This window comes from Leopardus geoffroyi, chromosome E1 (genome assembly GCF_018350155.1).
Source record: "Leopardus geoffroyi isolate Oge1 chromosome E1, O.geoffroyi_Oge1_pat1.0, whole genome shotgun sequence".
NCBI lineage: Eukaryota > Metazoa > Chordata > Mammalia > Carnivora > Felidae > Leopardus > Leopardus geoffroyi.
In genome coordinates, this window is record NC_059330.1 from 36,618,188 (window position 1) to 36,634,654 (window position 16,467).

The 16,467-nt window shown below is 54.1% G+C and overlaps 2 protein-coding genes across 4 annotated transcripts in view; both read left to right on the plus strand.

The window, feature by feature from the left end:
• HOXB8 (homeobox B8) overlaps nucleotides 1-16,467 on the plus strand; it is a 64,192-nt gene that overhangs the window by 27,637 nt on the left and 20,088 nt on the right. For all 3 annotated transcript variants that reach the window (XR_006714919.1, XR_006714920.1, XR_006714918.1), the window contains one exon: nucleotides 914-8,018. The gene's annotated coding sequence lies outside the window, so the exon portion shown is untranslated. The remainder of the gene's footprint in view (nucleotides 1-913; nucleotides 8,019-16,467) is intronic.
• On the plus strand, nucleotides 8,017-14,824 carry HOXB4 (homeobox B4). The gene is made up of 2 exons (XM_045488530.1): nucleotides 8,017-12,532; nucleotides 13,396-14,824. The coding sequence occupies exons 1-2, from the start codon at nucleotides 12,076-12,078 to the stop codon at nucleotides 13,692-13,694; spliced, it is 756 nt and encodes a 251-aa protein (XP_045344486.1). The 5' UTR covers nucleotides 8,017-12,075; the 3' UTR covers nucleotides 13,695-14,824.

The window sequence follows — 16,467 nt, forward strand, 5'->3', positions numbered from 1 at the left end:
CGGTAAGTGGCTTCCAGCTTTCGCTTTCTCCCCTCGCAATTTTGGGGCTTGGAACTGGGGAAGGAAATCTTGCCTCCGGCCGCAGGGCTGTGAGATGATAAGGTGGGGGAAATTTAGTCTGCGTTTTGCACCGAGTCCTGACAGGCTGGGTGTCTGAAGTGGGGGCACTGGGTTCCATAAGGCCTCAGCGGTTGGGGTGCCTGGTTTGTATTCGCAGGAGTGTCTGACTCTTTGTGGGGAAAGGGGCTCGTGGGGGCTCCTTCGGTGCCCTTGGAAATTTAGGGGGCAAGAGGGAAGGGTGTGTATTACTGAAGCAAGGGCCCCTTGTTGGGGGGGGGCCACTTCACTGCTGGATATCTTCAGACAGACATCTCCCCACCCCCAGGAAAGAAACTTTATGACATTCATTTGTCAGGGGTGTGTGGGGGCGCGTGCGCGCGGCTGGGCACTTTTATCTGGATACATCTGAGCTGAGAAAAAGCACCCGGAAGGCTAGCGCAGCTGCTGGGGGCTGCCTTGCACTGGGGCTCTCTTTGGCTTTCAGATTTTTGAACCCTATGAAAGGGGGTCCCTGCCTTTTCTCCAAGGCCTGTTGGAGGGGGTTACTCAGGATGGGGAGCGCGGCACTTCTGCACCCAGCTTCAGCCTGTTAATTCCAAGCCGACCCTTCTGCTTGGCTCTAAGTAGGGTCAGAGGGGCACAATCCCCTCAAATTCCAAACCTAATTCCTGGCCAGGAGTGGGGGGGGGGGAAGGGGAGCACTTCTTCCCTTGCCTGGAGGAGTTAGATGTTGAAGCAGATCCCTGGCAGTCCCTCCATAAATAAAACTTGCTCCAGAACACAGACCCCAACTGTCTGGGGGGGGGGGGGGGCGGGGAGAAGGGACGCAGGAGCTGGGAGAGAAAAATCAGAGGTTCTCTCTTTCCTCTCCTCTCTCGCCCTCTTCTTTTCTCTCCACCAGACCCTTAAAAGCCCCTTTGTTTTGTGGCACCACAAACCAGAGGGATTTCATCATTTGACCCCCAGGGGGCCTGTTATTTTCTAAGGGTAAGTCACCCTCTTCTAAAAACCAGAGGCCTCCTCTCCACCAAACTGACCACCGTCCCCCCCCCCTTTTAAGATCCATGGGGTCTGCCACCCTGTCACTCCTGTTTTTGCCGGCCTGCCAGCTTATCAACTCCTGTGGATAGTTCCTCAAATTGGACATGTGGCGCCTTAAGGGGCTTCTGATCTTCGGGACAAGGAGAGGGCCACAAGATTCCCTTCATTTCCCATTAAAGGATGCCTGCCCTCTGCCTCTCTCCTCTCCTCCCTGCAGCCACTCTCTGTTCCCTGAGCTCTCCAGTCCCTGCCCAGGCCTGACTTAGGAGAGCCTTCACAGGTTTGAGAGCAAAGAGGACAGAGAGCTTGGTGTCCTCACCCTGATTTGAAGATGAATCTCCCCAAGAATGATGAGGCATTGGTATCCCTTGGAAAGGAGACTCTGGTCAGTTCCCAAAGGATCCTCAGCATCCTTTAAGATACCAATATATTTTCGAGGCATAGCTTCCCCACGCTCCCACTCTGGACAAGGCAAATGAGTTGAGTAAGGTGCAGAGGAAGAGTGCAGCAGGGGCAGAATCTGACCTGGGGCCTCCTGGGAAGCCCCATTGCCATGTGCCCTGGCCTCCCTCCAACGCCGCCTCCTTCTCTCAGAAACCCCAGACCACCAGGCCTGCCTTGAAGATTTTTTTTTTTTTTTTGCCCCCTTCCATGTCAGCTCTGCAAACTCTGATAAAGAAACGTGTGGGGCTGGTGTCCCAGGGACATCTGCTGGGCATATCTAGACAGATTTTCCGGAATGGCAAAAAGAAGCCCAAGGCGGGGGTGCCCACTTCCTCCCTGGAGGCCAAAACCCTTGAAGGGTCTGGTCTCCTCCTCTAAGTGGCTCCTGAAGACCCTCCGGCTGGGTTTTCCCCTTCTCTACTTTAGGTTGTCTGGGCAATGGTCTCCCTTAAAAACCAACAAGGATGTGTTGGGGGAGGGGGTGAGAGATGGGAAGGGGTTTCTGGTGCAAGGAGCTTCTTCTCCTTTGCTATAGCCCCCCCTTCTCACCGCCCCCCCCCCCGCCCTTCCCTCCAAGATGTTCTTTGGGAAAGCTGTTCCCCAGTCTGGAGGACTCTTCTCTCCCTTCTCACCCACTTGCTTCCCCTCCCTGGCTGAGCCCAGGCCTCAACCTTGTGAGCTACGGGCTGGTACCCTCTGGCCAGATCCTTACGCCCATCCTTGCAACTGCCCAGCACCCTCAACCCCGGGCAGGGCGGAGGAGGCAGCCAGGGATTGAGGCCGCAGTTGCCCTTTTCCCCCCAAGGCCAGCCTGACCAGCACTCTGCAGACAATTTGATTTTGATTTTTTTTGTTTTGTTTTATTTGGTTATTTTGTTTTGTTTTGGTTTGTTTCTCTGCGCCACGGGGCGGGAGGAAGTATAAAGAAGTGTAAACAGGAAAGCCAGCCGGCCCTGGAGTTCTTAGCGCCCATATTTCATCGGCGGCTTCCTCTCCATAACTGCAGCACGGACACTTAACCCTTCCCTGGCTGTGAGAATGTATTCCCTGGGGGTGGTGGGGACAGGGTGTGGGGGCAAGATCCAAATAGAAGCTCCTTTCCCCGGCCCGGTTCCTTTATCCCTGGGGTCTGAATGCTGGGGCAGAAGCCAAGGATTTGGAGCAAGAGAAAAAACAGACCGCTCTCCCAAACTCAACCCCTTCCAGGGCAGTGAGGAGAAGGCTCTCCCTGCATGGGCTTTTCAGCTTGGGGACCAACTGGATCGACCAAGGAGGACAGAGCTAGGGAGAACCCCTCCCATGCTTTAGGGTCACTCTCTCCATTTTTGGAGTTTCTAGAAGTAATCAGATTTCGAGGCTGGGATCTGCCCACAGCAGGATTTATCGATTGCTGCAGCGCTGTTACACATCCATATTAATTAACCCAGACACCGGCCTGGAAACTGAGCTGCTTGGGGAGGAGGAGGAGGGGAGAAATAGGGGCCCCTTAAGGAAAATGGACATTTCTCCCTAAGTGCCCCCAGGGCCCAGATTGGAGAGTCCTTCTCCACCAGAATCGTGTGGCCTTCCCCAAGCTTGATGTCCCCGCACTTCTCAGCAGGGGCAAGCGTGCCTTCATCCCCACAGTCAGAATCCACACACAAATATTCTCAGGGGTGGAATTAAACACCCCTCAGGCCTGACTCTTCCTTGTCAGAGGTAGGGTGCCCCAGCCCTCCAAGGGATGGATCCTTTGGTGGATATTCGCAGCACGACCTTTCTAGAGGGCTTCCCGCCTCCTCCCCACCTTCCTTCCAACTTCCTCCAGGTAGAAGCTTTTTTATGGTTTGGGGGCTTGTTTTGTTTTTAGTGTTTGGTGGTGGTGGTGGTGGTGGTGGTGATGGCCTTCCCTTTCGTCTTCCCCCTCCCTCCAAAAAGTGATTAAAATCTGTTAAAGGATTTAATTAAGACAGTTAAATGAAAAGGAAGGAGGCGCAAATGAGTTGGGGGAAAAAACCCACACCAAAGCTATTCTCAACGATTAAATCGCCATTTTAACAATATAATGGAGTTTGCATCCTGAAAGGGGAAATCAACGCTCATATCTCATCAATAATTCATAGAGTCCGGGATCACGCAGAGGTCAGCAGACGGGGCCGAAGCGCCGGCCTGCTTGGGGCTCCGAGCCGCTGGAGCCGCTGCCGCATACATTACGCGCCGCGGGCCGCGCTGCCGCCACCTCCGCGGCGGCTTGGGCCGGGGACGCGCCTGCTTACAGGTTTAGGCTGATTTTCGGATTTTTCGTTCTTCCTTTTGGTGAATTTACTGAGACCCAGATTTCGGGCTCCCAGAAGATGTGGGGGATTTAGGAGACGGGAGAGGACTGGACTTGGGAGCGATTTGGGACCGGTCGCACCTGGCATGTCACCACCTTTCCAAGTTTTAATCTCTTCTCCACCTTTTTTTCTCCGTTTCCCTGTTTCAGGCGTCTTCTGTCCTGTCTCTTCTCTCCCCACATTTCCACTTGAAGAGGAAGATGCACTCGCTGCAGCTTCTTCTAGCGTCTCTTCCCCGGGGAAGAGGCTCCCAGGCTGCCCGGCCGGGTTCTGGCCTTGCAGTCCGAGTAGTTACGGGCTGAGCCCACATAGCTGTGGCCCTGGTTTCGGCCTCTGAGCCTTGACGCTGTCTTTGATTATAGCGATCCCTGACCTCGGAGCCCTGTGGGGTAGGGATGAATGTGCCCAGGGAGGAAAGGGATCTCACAGGCCCCAGTCCGGCTTGCCTGGTCAAGATGACCCCGGGCCAGGTGGGAAGGGAAGGATTCAGCTCGGAAGGCAGCATCTGGAGGAAAAGTAGAGGGAAAGTGCCAGCATGTGAGAACATCTCCCCTTGGAGCTTGAAGGCGGGATGCAGGATAATCTCTCTATTTTGGAAATTCTGCAGGCTTGTTCCATTCTCTGTGTTTGTGCCTCTCTAATTTGCTCTCTTCTGTTTTCTGACTCCCAACGGGCCCCTGGGGAAGGAGGAAGGAAACCTGTCCCTGTGAGAGGTGCGGTCCTGAGAGGGGATATTTGGGCACAAGGGAAACCGAAAGAGCGCAGGTCGCCTGTATGGCCGCTGCGCTGGCCGAGAAGCAGAGGCTGTAACGTCCCCGAGCTGCCAGTAGAGTCCGCCTTAGACCAAGTTCACAGCCAGGCTGGGGCCTCTGAGGCGCCAGCGAGCGGCCGTGCAAGGTGGCCCCGGGCCCGCTGGGTCTCGCACGGCCTGGACACTGAGCTCTCTTTCCAGCCCTTTGGGGACTGTGGCTCCCTCCGCTCTCAAAGAACCCTTGCTCCAAGCTCTCTCCACTCTTCACCCCAGAAACTCCCTCCTCCAGGTCAGCCGACGCGTCTTACTGCACCCTGTGTGTCCCCACGCCCAGCACCCGCGGCCCCACTCGGGGACAAGAATGGAGAGGACGGGTCATCCAAAGCCTTTCCAGGCACTCCACAGGAGAGACCGGTGGAAATGCGGGAAGTGGGGTCGATGCAGGAAGTGGGGTGGCGTTTTTGTTTTGGTTTTGGTTTTTTTTCCGAAGGAGCTATTTAATAATCAAGACTCCTCTTCCCCAGAGCTAAGGCCCTTAGTGGAGGTTGGGGACGGTGGTGAGCGGGGGAGGGGCACAAAAAGCGTTTTTGCGCTTGGATTTCTGCAGCCGGCGCAGCAGAATGAGACCCTGGGCCGTGAGGCCAGTGTTATTGCCAGAGGGGTCGCAAAGTTGGAGGGTCAAAAGTTTACAGCGTGCGTGAGCGGGCGGCGGCGTCTAGCGGCGGGGGCGGGCTGGGCAAGGGGAGGAGGCTGTGTGAGTGGAGAGAGAAGAGAGGGAGCAAGGTGTGCTGGAGGTATGGGAGACGTGTGCTGGGGGCGTGGGGGAGCAGAAGTGGGGTGGAGAGACTGACACCTGGGAAAGGAGACACTGGCGTAGAGGAGAAACCCTTCTCCAAACCCTGGAGCTGGTGGGGTGGGGAAGCCGCACAAAAGAGCGCTCGGGGCATGGAATCCTCTGCGCAATTTTCTCTCCCAAAGATAACCTTTGAGTCACCATATAAAATGTAATTAAAACCTACCCGGCCGCACACATTAAAAAAAAAAAAAAATCCAATTACCCACACGTCCTTGCAGGACATTTGATGGGGCCAAAGAAGGCTTCCAAGGTGAAGGCCTGATTCTCACCAACATCAGCCCCACCCTGCTTCCCCTAAAGGGGCCAAACAGCTGACTCCCCCAACTCCCCCTTTTGCCCCCAGGCAGGCCTGTTTTTCAGGGTTTCCTAGCCCCCAGGCTGGGTCCAGGCAGCTGGAGTCCATGACTCCTATGGGCTAGGACTGGAGGGTTTCTGAACTCCCATTCCTCTTTCCAAATTGCTTGGGTTTAAGAAGGTGGATATTGAAAGAAGGCTGGCTTGCTAATCCTCGCACTCTCCCAAACCTCCACTTGTGTGTGCATCCAGAATCCCTCTCTTCCTATGTGGAGGAGGGAGGGGAAATGAGAAGGAAAAATACTGAATGGCCTCACAGAGATCTTTTTAACTGGAGTTGAAACAAGCGACCTGAAATGAACCTCCAATCCATGCATTAGGCTGCGCTCATAAGTAACATGTTTACAGGGACTCTGTAATTATAACACCAGGGCATATGCCTATTTTTGGTCTTTAAATGACTGTTTGTTGTGTTATGAAATGTCTTCATCTTCTGTGCTAAGCATTGGGTATAGGAGGTGCGCTGTGGGTGTTTGTCCTGAGAGTTTTCATAAAGATGCCTTTTGAAATATGGCCGGAAGAGACAACAACTTAATGGCAGATTTTACATCAATTTGCCCCAGTTTTTGCCTAACCAGTTGGGTGTGGGTCCCCATTTCTACTCAGCCTTGGGACACGTTTCTCTGAGGAGTCAGGCCAGGAAGGAATTCCTGAAGTCCAGAAGGGGTAGAGGTCAAAGCCTGAACAGGAACTCCTGTTCCTCCTCTGTGTCTTCTTCCTCCTTTCCAGGACAGAATGCTAGCAAATTTATGGTTCTGAGGACTAGCCTGGAGCAGCCAAAGGGCCTGGGCTGGAGAGGCCTCGGGAAGGGGAAAAGAGAGTCCTCAGCCATCCTGGCCAAACCAGGTGTTTGGGGATGTTCTCTCCCATCTCCCTGGGCTAGGGGGGTATATCTCCCTGCAGACACTCACCCTAGACTTAAACTGGGTGGAAGGGGAGTCACCTGACCTACCTCTGCTGGTCCCTTGGAGGCTGGGGAAAGGGGAAAATGTGTTGTTGACAATCCACCAATTCTAATCCTTGAGAGACAAATCAAAGAAAGTCTCTGAGTATTTTTAATGCCTCCTTGCTTTATTCCAGTACCTCCTTGTGGTGGTGATGGGGGTAGGTAAAAAGAGTTACTGTATAGATGAGAAGTGGTTTTAAACAAAAAACGGGGGGGGGGGAGGGGGGGGAGCGGAGTATTGTTTTGTTTTTAAAGGGAAATTAAGGCCTCTGAAAGCCAAGTCCCAAGCTTTGACCAGCACAGTCCAGCTCCTCTCTCAGGGTTCTCTGTCTTTCCCAAATGTGCTGGCCTATGGACCAATTCTCACCCCCACGAGGTGGAGGACTCATTCCTGGGGCCCTGGAGCCTCCAAAGTTTGAGCAGAAAGGGGGATATCTCTGGCACTGGGGAATGGAATAAAGCAGATAGAGTATGCAAGGGGGTGGGCATACAGGCCCTACCAATGCAGCCATTTAATAGTGAAGGCAGGAGGGAAGGGGGCTCCGGCTCAGGCCTGCTCTCAGGGACCCAGATCCCGAAGGCCGCTTCTCCAGATGCCATCCTCCCTCATAGGCCCCCAAAGGAGCCCCTGTGGAATCATCCTACCCTCTCCCACTTTTCCCTGGGAACCAGAACTGGCAAAAATACAGGAGTGATGGAATATCAAGGTGAAGGTGGGGCAGGCTGAGCCCTATCGGAATGGGACTTTTTTGGGGGTGGGGGTTGGGTGAAGGGAAGAGAAGGTTCTGGCAAAAAAAAAAAAAAAAAAAAAAGTAGAGCTGGGGAGGATGAGCTGAATCAAATTCCTGCTCCGTCATTTTTCTCCCAAGTAATGACCTGCGCAAAATTCAATATGACCGAGCGAACTGCGCCAGCGTATTATAGTAACTGCCTGCTCGTGGGGGAGGCCCGGAGAGGGGTGAACCGTAGGTCACAGCGTCTAAAAATTATTAAAATGTTCGAGAGCCTCGTGACGCGCCTCGCTGTTTAACAAAGACTGACAAAGTATGAGATTAATACGAAAACTTGCGCCTCAAAAACAAAAACCCATCAAAAAAAAAAAAAAAAAAAGTCTTGTTCCGGCCTCCAAGGAGGCCCGGAGCTGCTGTGCCCGCAGCCGCGGTTCGGTTTTCCGGACACACAATAGTGGACAAGAGCGAGCTCCTCTGTGGCCGAGCGGGCCCGAGGGCGGGTCTGCGGCCGGGAGGGCCGGTGAGTACTCTTGCCCGCTCCCTCTCTGGGCCTTCCACTCCTCCGTGCGGCCTCCGGTGCGCGGGCCGGCTGGGGGCTCGCCTCCTCGACCCTTCGGTTTCTCTCCCTCGCTCTGTGCCCTCTCCCGGGCGACAAAAGGTAGACGGATTCCGTGCGGGCTGGGCACGCCCGGGACAGCGAAGGGGGCTGAGCAGTGAGAGGTCACTCTAGCAACCTGTGGCTGCCGGGGGGGAAGGCGGCCGGCGAGCCAGCGAGCGAGCGGGGAGTACAGGGGAGGTGGCTCGGGGTGCGCGCGCAAAGCCTTTTGCTTTTTCTTATTTTTATTATGACTACTGTTAGCATTCTTTTGAGGGTGGAAGGGAGAGGCAGCCCCCGGTTTTGGTGAAATCCGTCTAGGGAGTGGCTGATAAACCTTGTCCTCCACCCATCGCGGCTGCACTCGGCTGGTGGGGGGGGGGGTGCGGCGCCTCGGTGGGATGGGCAGGTGGCGGCTCCCAGCGCGCAGAAGAGAAAATCTCTGCGCTCTGTCCCTAAGATCAGCCATACCCAGCCCCGCAGTGTCTCTGTCTCCCATACCTCTCTCTTGGGGTGCTCCGAGCACCTGGGCTGCATCCTTTGTGAAGTGCAGAGCAACAGAGAGGCCCGGTGGCCGGCCTAGCGGCCCTCCCCAAATTCGGAAAAGCCGACTGAGTTGGACGGGTTTCAGAGAGCGAGCGAGTTGAGAAGGACAGGAGGTATGGGGTGGGGGAGGGGCCTGGCCAGTTGGAATGGGTCGTGGAACCCCTGACTAACTGGCCTTTGATAAGACTTGGAAAGATCCCTGCTTGAGGCTGCGGGGCTGGTGGGGGTCCTACCCAGGCATTTTGTCTGTGGGCCCAGGGCCAGACTCTAGTAGTCTCTCTAGGTGCCCATGTGGGGGGGTCTATTGGACCCTCTCTTGGCAAAGATCATTAAAATACAAGCGTGGGGTGGGGTGGGGTGGGGTGTGTGTGTGTGTGTGTGTGTGTGTGTGTGTGTGATTTTTCAAATATATGCAAGTCAACCTGGCTGGGCTGGGAGAGTGTTGTTGTTAGAAATCAGGCCCGGAGGCCAAAATTGGCAATCTGGATTTAGGATAGAAAATCAGAGGGTCTCTGGACATAGTTTCTGGCAAGTGGGAGCACTCCTCCTACCCACCTGCAAGGGTCCCAGAATTGTGGATGGGCAGAGACTTCTGGAATGTGATGGTTAGAGGGTTGTTTGTGTGTGTGTGTGTTATGGCTGTATTTGTTAATGAAATTGATATGATTCTGACTTGCTCACCAGGGATGCAAGTATTTCTCAGGGAGATGGGTAGGGAGTCTGGGCAAGGCGGAGGCTTTCTCTGCGCCAATTCCCCTAACCCTGTGCTGGCCCTCAGCATTCAGTCTAGGACCCAGTTCCCTCCAGCCCAGTCCCCAGTCTCCCAGTTTAGTATATTCAGCAGTTACTGGGACCGTCAGGAAGTTCATTCAGAAACCCCAGGTTCCCCCAGGTTTCCCAGATCCCCATTTTGGTCGCACTGCCAGCGACCCTAGCAGGTGGCAGAATGAGCAAATTTAGACAGAGAGAGTCTGCCTGGGGCTAGGGAGGTGGGAGAAGCGGGGTTCCTCGCACACTTCAGGGATTATCCCCCTTTTCTGGCCCCAGGAGGTACGGGAGTTTGGGAGGGGCCAGAATATCATCTGGCTGCATCTTTTATGGTTCCTCATTGCCCTTCATTCGGAAATGAAACGCCTTTGATCTTTTTCTCAGGTTGTAAATGGAATTGCCCGTCATTAAATATCCGGGGCCCCATCTGTTTGGTCTCCCAGCATTTTTCTTTACAGCTGTTTCTCTCTCTTTTTACCATTGAATTTTTCCAAAAGGACTTTTATGACACCTCCTTCACACCCAGCCGCCTCTCCCTCCTCCCTTTGCTGAGAGGCGCCTTGGAAAATATCTAGATATTCGTTTGATGGCAAACTAAAGGCTTCGAGGGGCATGGAGGAACCGATTGGGGTTTTGTTTTTCTTAAAAAAAAAAAAAAAGTCCTAGGGGGAGGGGAGGGGCGCGAGGGCACCCAGAAGGGCCTGATTCTGACTATGCTGCAGCCTCAGGATGACCCTTCCTCCTTTTGTGCTTAGCTAATGTTTACATCTCATAATTCATGCGCCGCCCAGGGTTGCGCGGCGGCCGCGAGGTTCGCGTCCCTTTGCGGGACCGGCGGTTTCAATTTCTCTCTGATAGAAGAGAAAGAGAGTTGAAAACCTTGTAATCCCCAAAACGGACCCGCAGTGCCTTTTCCTGCTCCCAGAGCTCAAAAGTAGAACAAAACGAAATAAAATCAAAGCACTGAAATCACACCCCAAACGAGAAGAAGGCGCGCAAAGTGGGAGAACTGGAAAATTTCTGGGCCAAGAAGATCTGTCTGTCTTCTGTATATACCCTGTAGATCCGAATTTGTGTAAGGAATTTTGTGGTCACAAATTCGTATCTAGGGGAATATGTAGTTGACATAAACACTCCGCTCATTTTTTTCCCGAAGAAAAAAAAAATTTTTTTTTCCCAAATGAGGACCATCCGGTGACTGACCACACGAAGACTCCTTCCTTTTTCTTTCTTCTTTCTTTTCCTCCCTTACTGGTTAGAGACAGAGGAATCATCTACCTGAATTCTCCCACGCCTGCCCCTGGAAGGCTTGGTCCCTTTTCGCTTCTCTTAATAGGTTAATATTGCTGGTGGTGTTTTAATTTTATTCTCTCCCTCAAGCCCACTAATTCTCTACTCTGGGATCAGGGAGGCTTTACTGAAAATCCGGGGGGGGGGGGCGGCGGGGAACGACTATCGTCGTCAGTGGGCAAAGGCACAGAAAATCGCTTTTCAAACGGATGTTGAGGTCTCCTTTTCGTTTGGGATCAGAACAAGAGGGCCTGGAAATACGCAGTTAGGAATGGGTGTTATTCTGTGTGTGGGTCACCCCCAGGGCTCCTACCCCCAGCATCATAAGGATGTGAGATTTCTCTGCACTGCAGAGGCGGCTGCATTAGCGGCAATTAGAAAGTCTGCACACCGTGATTAGCATTGCTCCGGTGGTTTTGGAATTAGCAAATTGCTATTCAGTGTGCTCTCAAAAGTTGCAAGATTTTTACTCCAGCGCTCGTGTTCAGTGTGAGAAACCAAGTCATTTCTCCCCGCTTGGGCCGCGTTGGGCACGGGGAGGAGTGGATAGGAGAAGGGAACGGAAGGACTGACTGACACAACCAAACTAATAGCGCAGCTAAATGCGATTTGGAAGGCGAGGTCTCCCCGAATTAGTGCATGAATTTCCTATCGATCCGCCCGCGGTTCCATTCATCTCTGACAAGTCCCTCCGTGCACCCGCCTGCTTGCTCCCGACGCCTCCTCTCTCACTCCCTACCCCTCCCCAGGCGACTGCAGAGAAAAGCCCCATGCTCAGTGCCTCTCGCCCCCAATGTGGGTTCCCTTCTCCAGGCAGAGCCCCCAGGCTGTCTCTCACTTAACTCCCTACACAGACTCCTGGGCTCCTCGCCGTCTTGAGGAGGGGATGGGGGCCTATGGAAGGCAGAGAATGCGGGGTGGAGGCGAGGCAGGACAGGAGGGGCTGCACCGGGAGCCCCAACTTCCGAGGGGATCCAGGATTGTTCTCTGCCCAGCGCCCCAACAGGCCCTCCAGCGGCAACCTGCCCTGTTCCTCTCCCTCTCTCTCTCTCCTTCTCTGTCTCTCTCTCTCTGATCCCGGAGAGAGCCTGGCGAGGAGGCGGTCGCCCCGCAGGAGCCCTATGTAAATCCTGGTGTTGGGTGGGTGGGGAGGGGGAAAGAGAAGAAGGGGAAATAAACCTCTTTGGCTGGAGTAGGGTCCGGGTGAGCAGATTTCCTTATCCGGGAATCGCAGGCGGGGCGGCCATTGGCTCCGGGGATCACGTGGGCCCCTAACTTTGTTCACTTGACAGTAAGTAGGAGGGCTTTCGGAAACAGGAAAACGAGTCAGGGGTCGGAATAAATTTTAGTATATTTTGTGGGCAATTCTCAGAAATTAATGGCTATGAGTTCTTTTTTGATCAACTCAAACTATGTCGACCCCAAGTTCCCTCCGTGCGAGGAATATTCACAGAGCGATTACCTACCCAGCGAGCACTCGCCGGGGTACTACGCCGGCGGCCAGAGGCGAGAGAGCGGCTTCCAGCCGGAGGCGGGCTTCGGGCGGCGCGCGGCGTGCACCGTGCAGCGCTACGCGGCCTGCCGGGACCCCGGGCCCCCGCCGCCTCCGCCGCCGCCCCCGCCGCCCCCGCCGCCACCCGGGCTGTCCCCTCGGGCTCCTGCGCCGCCGCCCTCCGGGGCCCTCCTCCCGGAGCCCGGCCAGCGCTGCGAGGCGGTCAGCAGCAGCCCCCCGCCGCCTCCCTGCGCCCAGAACCCCCTGCACCCCAGCCCGTCCCACTCCGCGTGCAAAGAGCCCGTCGTCTACCCCTGGATGCGCAAAGTTCACGTGAGCACGGGTGAGTGCGTGGGCACCCCTTCCCCCTCCCACCCCCGGTGCTTTACACCAAAGGGACCTCGGAGGCATGGGGGGGGGGAGCTGGGGGAAGCCAATTGTCCCCGCTATAAACTCGCCATTGCCGGAGATTTACGGTCGCCTGTTTTCAGAGCCACATAATTACATCCCCCATAAATTTTTATGGCCTGGTGGGCCCCGCGCCTTTGAAGTCGGTTCCCCATCCTCTTTGCCATTCTCACCAGCGACTTTTTCGCCAGGGAGATGCAGTCTCAGTGATGTTGGAAGTTGGGGAGGGGTGGGAGAGGTGGGGGAGGAGAAGGAGGAGGGGGTAATCTGTATTTGAGCGGAGAGTTGAGTCAACTCCCAGTATTTATTTTTTCCTTTCTTTCCTCTAGTCTGGCTCCTTGGCTCGAGAAGTGGGCAAAAGTTTTTACTGGGGGCAGGCGCTGCTTGGAATCTGAGCACAGAGGGTGGGAACTAACAGAAGAAAGGTTTAGGGAAGCCCCCCTCCCTCTTTCACCCCTCATTCTCCCATCCCGGGGCCCCAGGCCAAGGGGGCAGAGGGGAGCGGTTAAAACCTTGTGGAGATTCCTCTCTGCCCCCACCCCCCCTCTCCAGACACCCAAACAACAACGTGGAGACAACATAACCCTCCAGAACTTTGAGGTCTCCTTCTCTTCCTGGGGGCCGCTTTCTTCCCTTTTCGTCCCCACCGCCCCCCCTCCAAGGAAGGAGAGGTGGCGGGAGAGGGAGGGAGGGAGGGAGGGAGGGAGACGCTGTGTTAGCTGGAAGAAAGGGCTCTCTCCCTCCTCCCTTTCGGGGCAATAAAACTTTCTCTTTCTCCCTCTCTCTGTGTGTGTCCAGTAAACCCCAATTACGCCGGCGGGGAGCCCAAGCGCTCTCGGACAGCCTACACTCGCCAGCAGGTCTTGGAACTGGAGAAGGAATTTCACTACAACCGCTACCTGACGCGGCGCCGGAGGGTGGAGATCGCCCACGCGCTCTGTCTCTCCGAGCGCCAGATCAAGATCTGGTTCCAGAACCGGCGCATGAAGTGGAAAAAAGACCACAAGTTGCCCAACACCAAGATCCGCTCGGGTGGCACCGCAGGCGCAGCCGGAGGGCCCCCTGGCCGGCCCAACGGAGGCCCCCCCGCGCTCTAGTGCCCCCCGCGCGGGAGCCGCGAACCTCGGGGCGGGGGTGGGTTGTGAGCGCTGGGCGGGCGGGGGGGGGGGGGGGCCGGGGGGGGGGAGCGGCAGGGGGAGATGCGGGAGGGGACCCTGGGGCCTGGGTCCGCAAAAGCCTACCTGCCCTCCCCCTACTTTATCTATTACACGAATAAACGCAGAGGAGGGGGAGGGGAAGCTTTATTTATAGAAATGACAATAGGGAGCCAGGCGAGGCCCCCCAGAAGCAAGGTTCAAGTCTCTTGCTTTCTTCCTTAAAAAAAAAAAAAGAAGAAGAAGAAGAAGAAAAAGAAGAAGAAGGAAGAAAGAAAAAGACAGAAAGAGAAATAGGAGGCTGCACTCCTCGTTTTCAGCTTTGGCGAAGATGGATCCACGCTTCATCTTTAATCACGCCAGGCCCAGGCCCATCTGTCTTGTTTACTCTGCCGCGGAGAGGACGGGCCTCGGTGGCGACCATTACCTCGACACCCGGCTAACAAATGAGGCCCGGCTCCGACGCCGCCGCCTCTGCTGCTGCCGCTGCTGGAAGACAGCCTGGATTTTCTTTCTTTGTCCCCCATTCCTGACACCCAGCGAAAGCACCCTGTGACTGCCAGATAGCGCAGTGTTTTGGCCACGGTAACACGCGCACACACATACACACACACACACACCCTCCTCCCCCTCGGTGCCCCTCCATGGGCACACTGACTGCTCACCCCCTTCCACCAAGGGGTGGGGTGGGGGGCAGCAGCAGCAGGAAGGGGACACGTGGAGGTGGGGGGTGGCCTTGGCACCGCAGGACCAGGCAGGGAAATTGAGTCCAACAGAAAAGAGACTCGGAGACCCGAGAGGGCCTTCTTCTGGAAGGTCAAGCCATTCCTGGCAGAGTGAGGGGCCAGCTGAGTTCTGGAAGCTGGGCACAACCCTCTGGCCAATTGAGTTGTGCAGCCAGGCCTTCTCTCCTCCGCTGCAAATGAATGTGAGACTAGCACAGAAAATGTGGTGGGGCCTCCCGGTCTGGGAGACATATTGCAGAGACCTCTCCCATAGTTTATCATTGTTTTGCATTGATTATTATTATTATTAATTATTATTATTATTATTATTATTATTATTTTATGTCATGCGCGTCCTGTCTCCTGTTCTCTCTCTGACATTCCAAACCAGGTCCCTTCCTAGTTCTGGGGCTGCCTGAGTCTAGAACCCTTCGTTGGCGTGAAAATTTTGTGTCCTGTACAGAGTGACAATAGAAATAAATGTTTGGTTTCTTGTGACCAGCACGGCGTGTTTTTGTTGAAACCTTGATGTAAAGATACAGACGAATGCCACCCAGCGTATATTTTAAGCATCTCAGTCCATTCGGCCTCACATTGTATGTGGTTGAGGATTTTTTTTCGAAGGGTCCAAGGAGAATTTCTATCTCAGAGGACTCCAAATTGTGGTAGCTGGTTTGTTTTCCTTTTGGGGTGGGTGTGTTTTGTTTGGGGCTTTTAATTTTTTCCCTCCAGTCCAAAAATGGATTGAAAGTACTGGGAGGGCCGACTCCAATCCCTAATGGGGGGAAAATGTTTCATTGTAGGACACGAGAGGCTTAAGTATGGCAAAGCCTTTCATATCGTGATTTATTTGTCATAAGCAAATAAAATGCGGTTAAGCTGTCTCTTTCTAGACAGACGGCTCTTTGCTTATTAAGGTTCGGAGGGAGGATTTCTGCGAGGCCGGCCTCTTTCCTCCCGCCTAAGAAGGTATCGTTTTCCTCTGAGGTGTTTAAAGCTTTAATGAGTCTAATTTTTTGCACAGATGTTTCTGGGTGTTTGCAGGTTTTCAGAGTATTTTTATATTACAAAGGAGCTAGCCGGTGCCATAGCTCAAACTCTGACAAGCAAATAGATAATCAAGAAGACAAATGGCCTCTTTTGTGAAGCCCTGCTCCTGTATTAATTTTCATTTTCTTTCTCATAGAAAGTATCGAAAGTACGACCGGGGACCAAATAGCTTTCTGTCTCTGAGGTCCCAGTCACCCCTAGAATGGAGTGGGGGAAGGGGGTGGGGGTGCCGATGACCCTCACAAGCTCTGTCGGGCTTGGGCCGTTTTGGGGCAGCACCCAAGACATGTGCTTAAGGTCCGAGGGCTCCAGCCTCGGGGTCTCTGGTCTTGTGGTGGCCCAGGATACAGCCACCCGCCTCCAAAAAACTTGGGGCTCGAGAGAGCATATGCAATTAAAAGTCGTTTTTCAGTCCCATCTCCCTCCAGAAAATAAACATAGCTGATTCCACCAGCACGTTTTTTACTGTTATTTCTTTTGTATTCCTCCGGTTTGCAGCGCCCGGGAGTTTGAGGCTGGGTAGGGCCTGGGACACACAGGGCCGGTGTCCACAGCACGGGAAAGGGCGCTGGAACTGCCCGTTGAAATGCTCCTGGAGGTCTCATTTAAAAAAAAAAAAAATTGACAGGACCTGGAGGCGAGCTTTGTTTTGGTCGAATCTCGGTGTGATGTTTAACTGCCAAAGGGATACCGCCCTTAGTGGAGGGGGAAAATAGTCCTTAAAAAGCATATGCCCCCCCCAGGAATGTCTCTATAGAACCAAATCAAAGCTGCTCCTTGGAAGGTATGAATAGAATAAAAAAAAGATTTCTATGGAGCTTAAAGTTCACAGCCATTCTGTGTAGACAAGAGCTAAGAAAAATGTGAGAATTATACAGAAAACCATTAATCACTTCTTTTCTTTAAATACGTATCCTCTCTCCTTTGTTATTATTCAACAG

What these genes read in the sequence shown, in the direction of transcription:
- HOXB4 (XM_045488530.1), top strand. Translation starts at nt 12,076, where the DNA reads ATGGCTATGAGTTCTTTTTTGATCAACTCAAACTATGTCGACCCCAAG. An exon ending in CAAAGTTCACGTGAGCACGG is followed by an intron (nt 12,533 to 13,395) that starts GTGAGTGCGTGG and finishes GTGTGTGTCCAG; the next exon opens with TAAACCCCAATTACGCCGGC.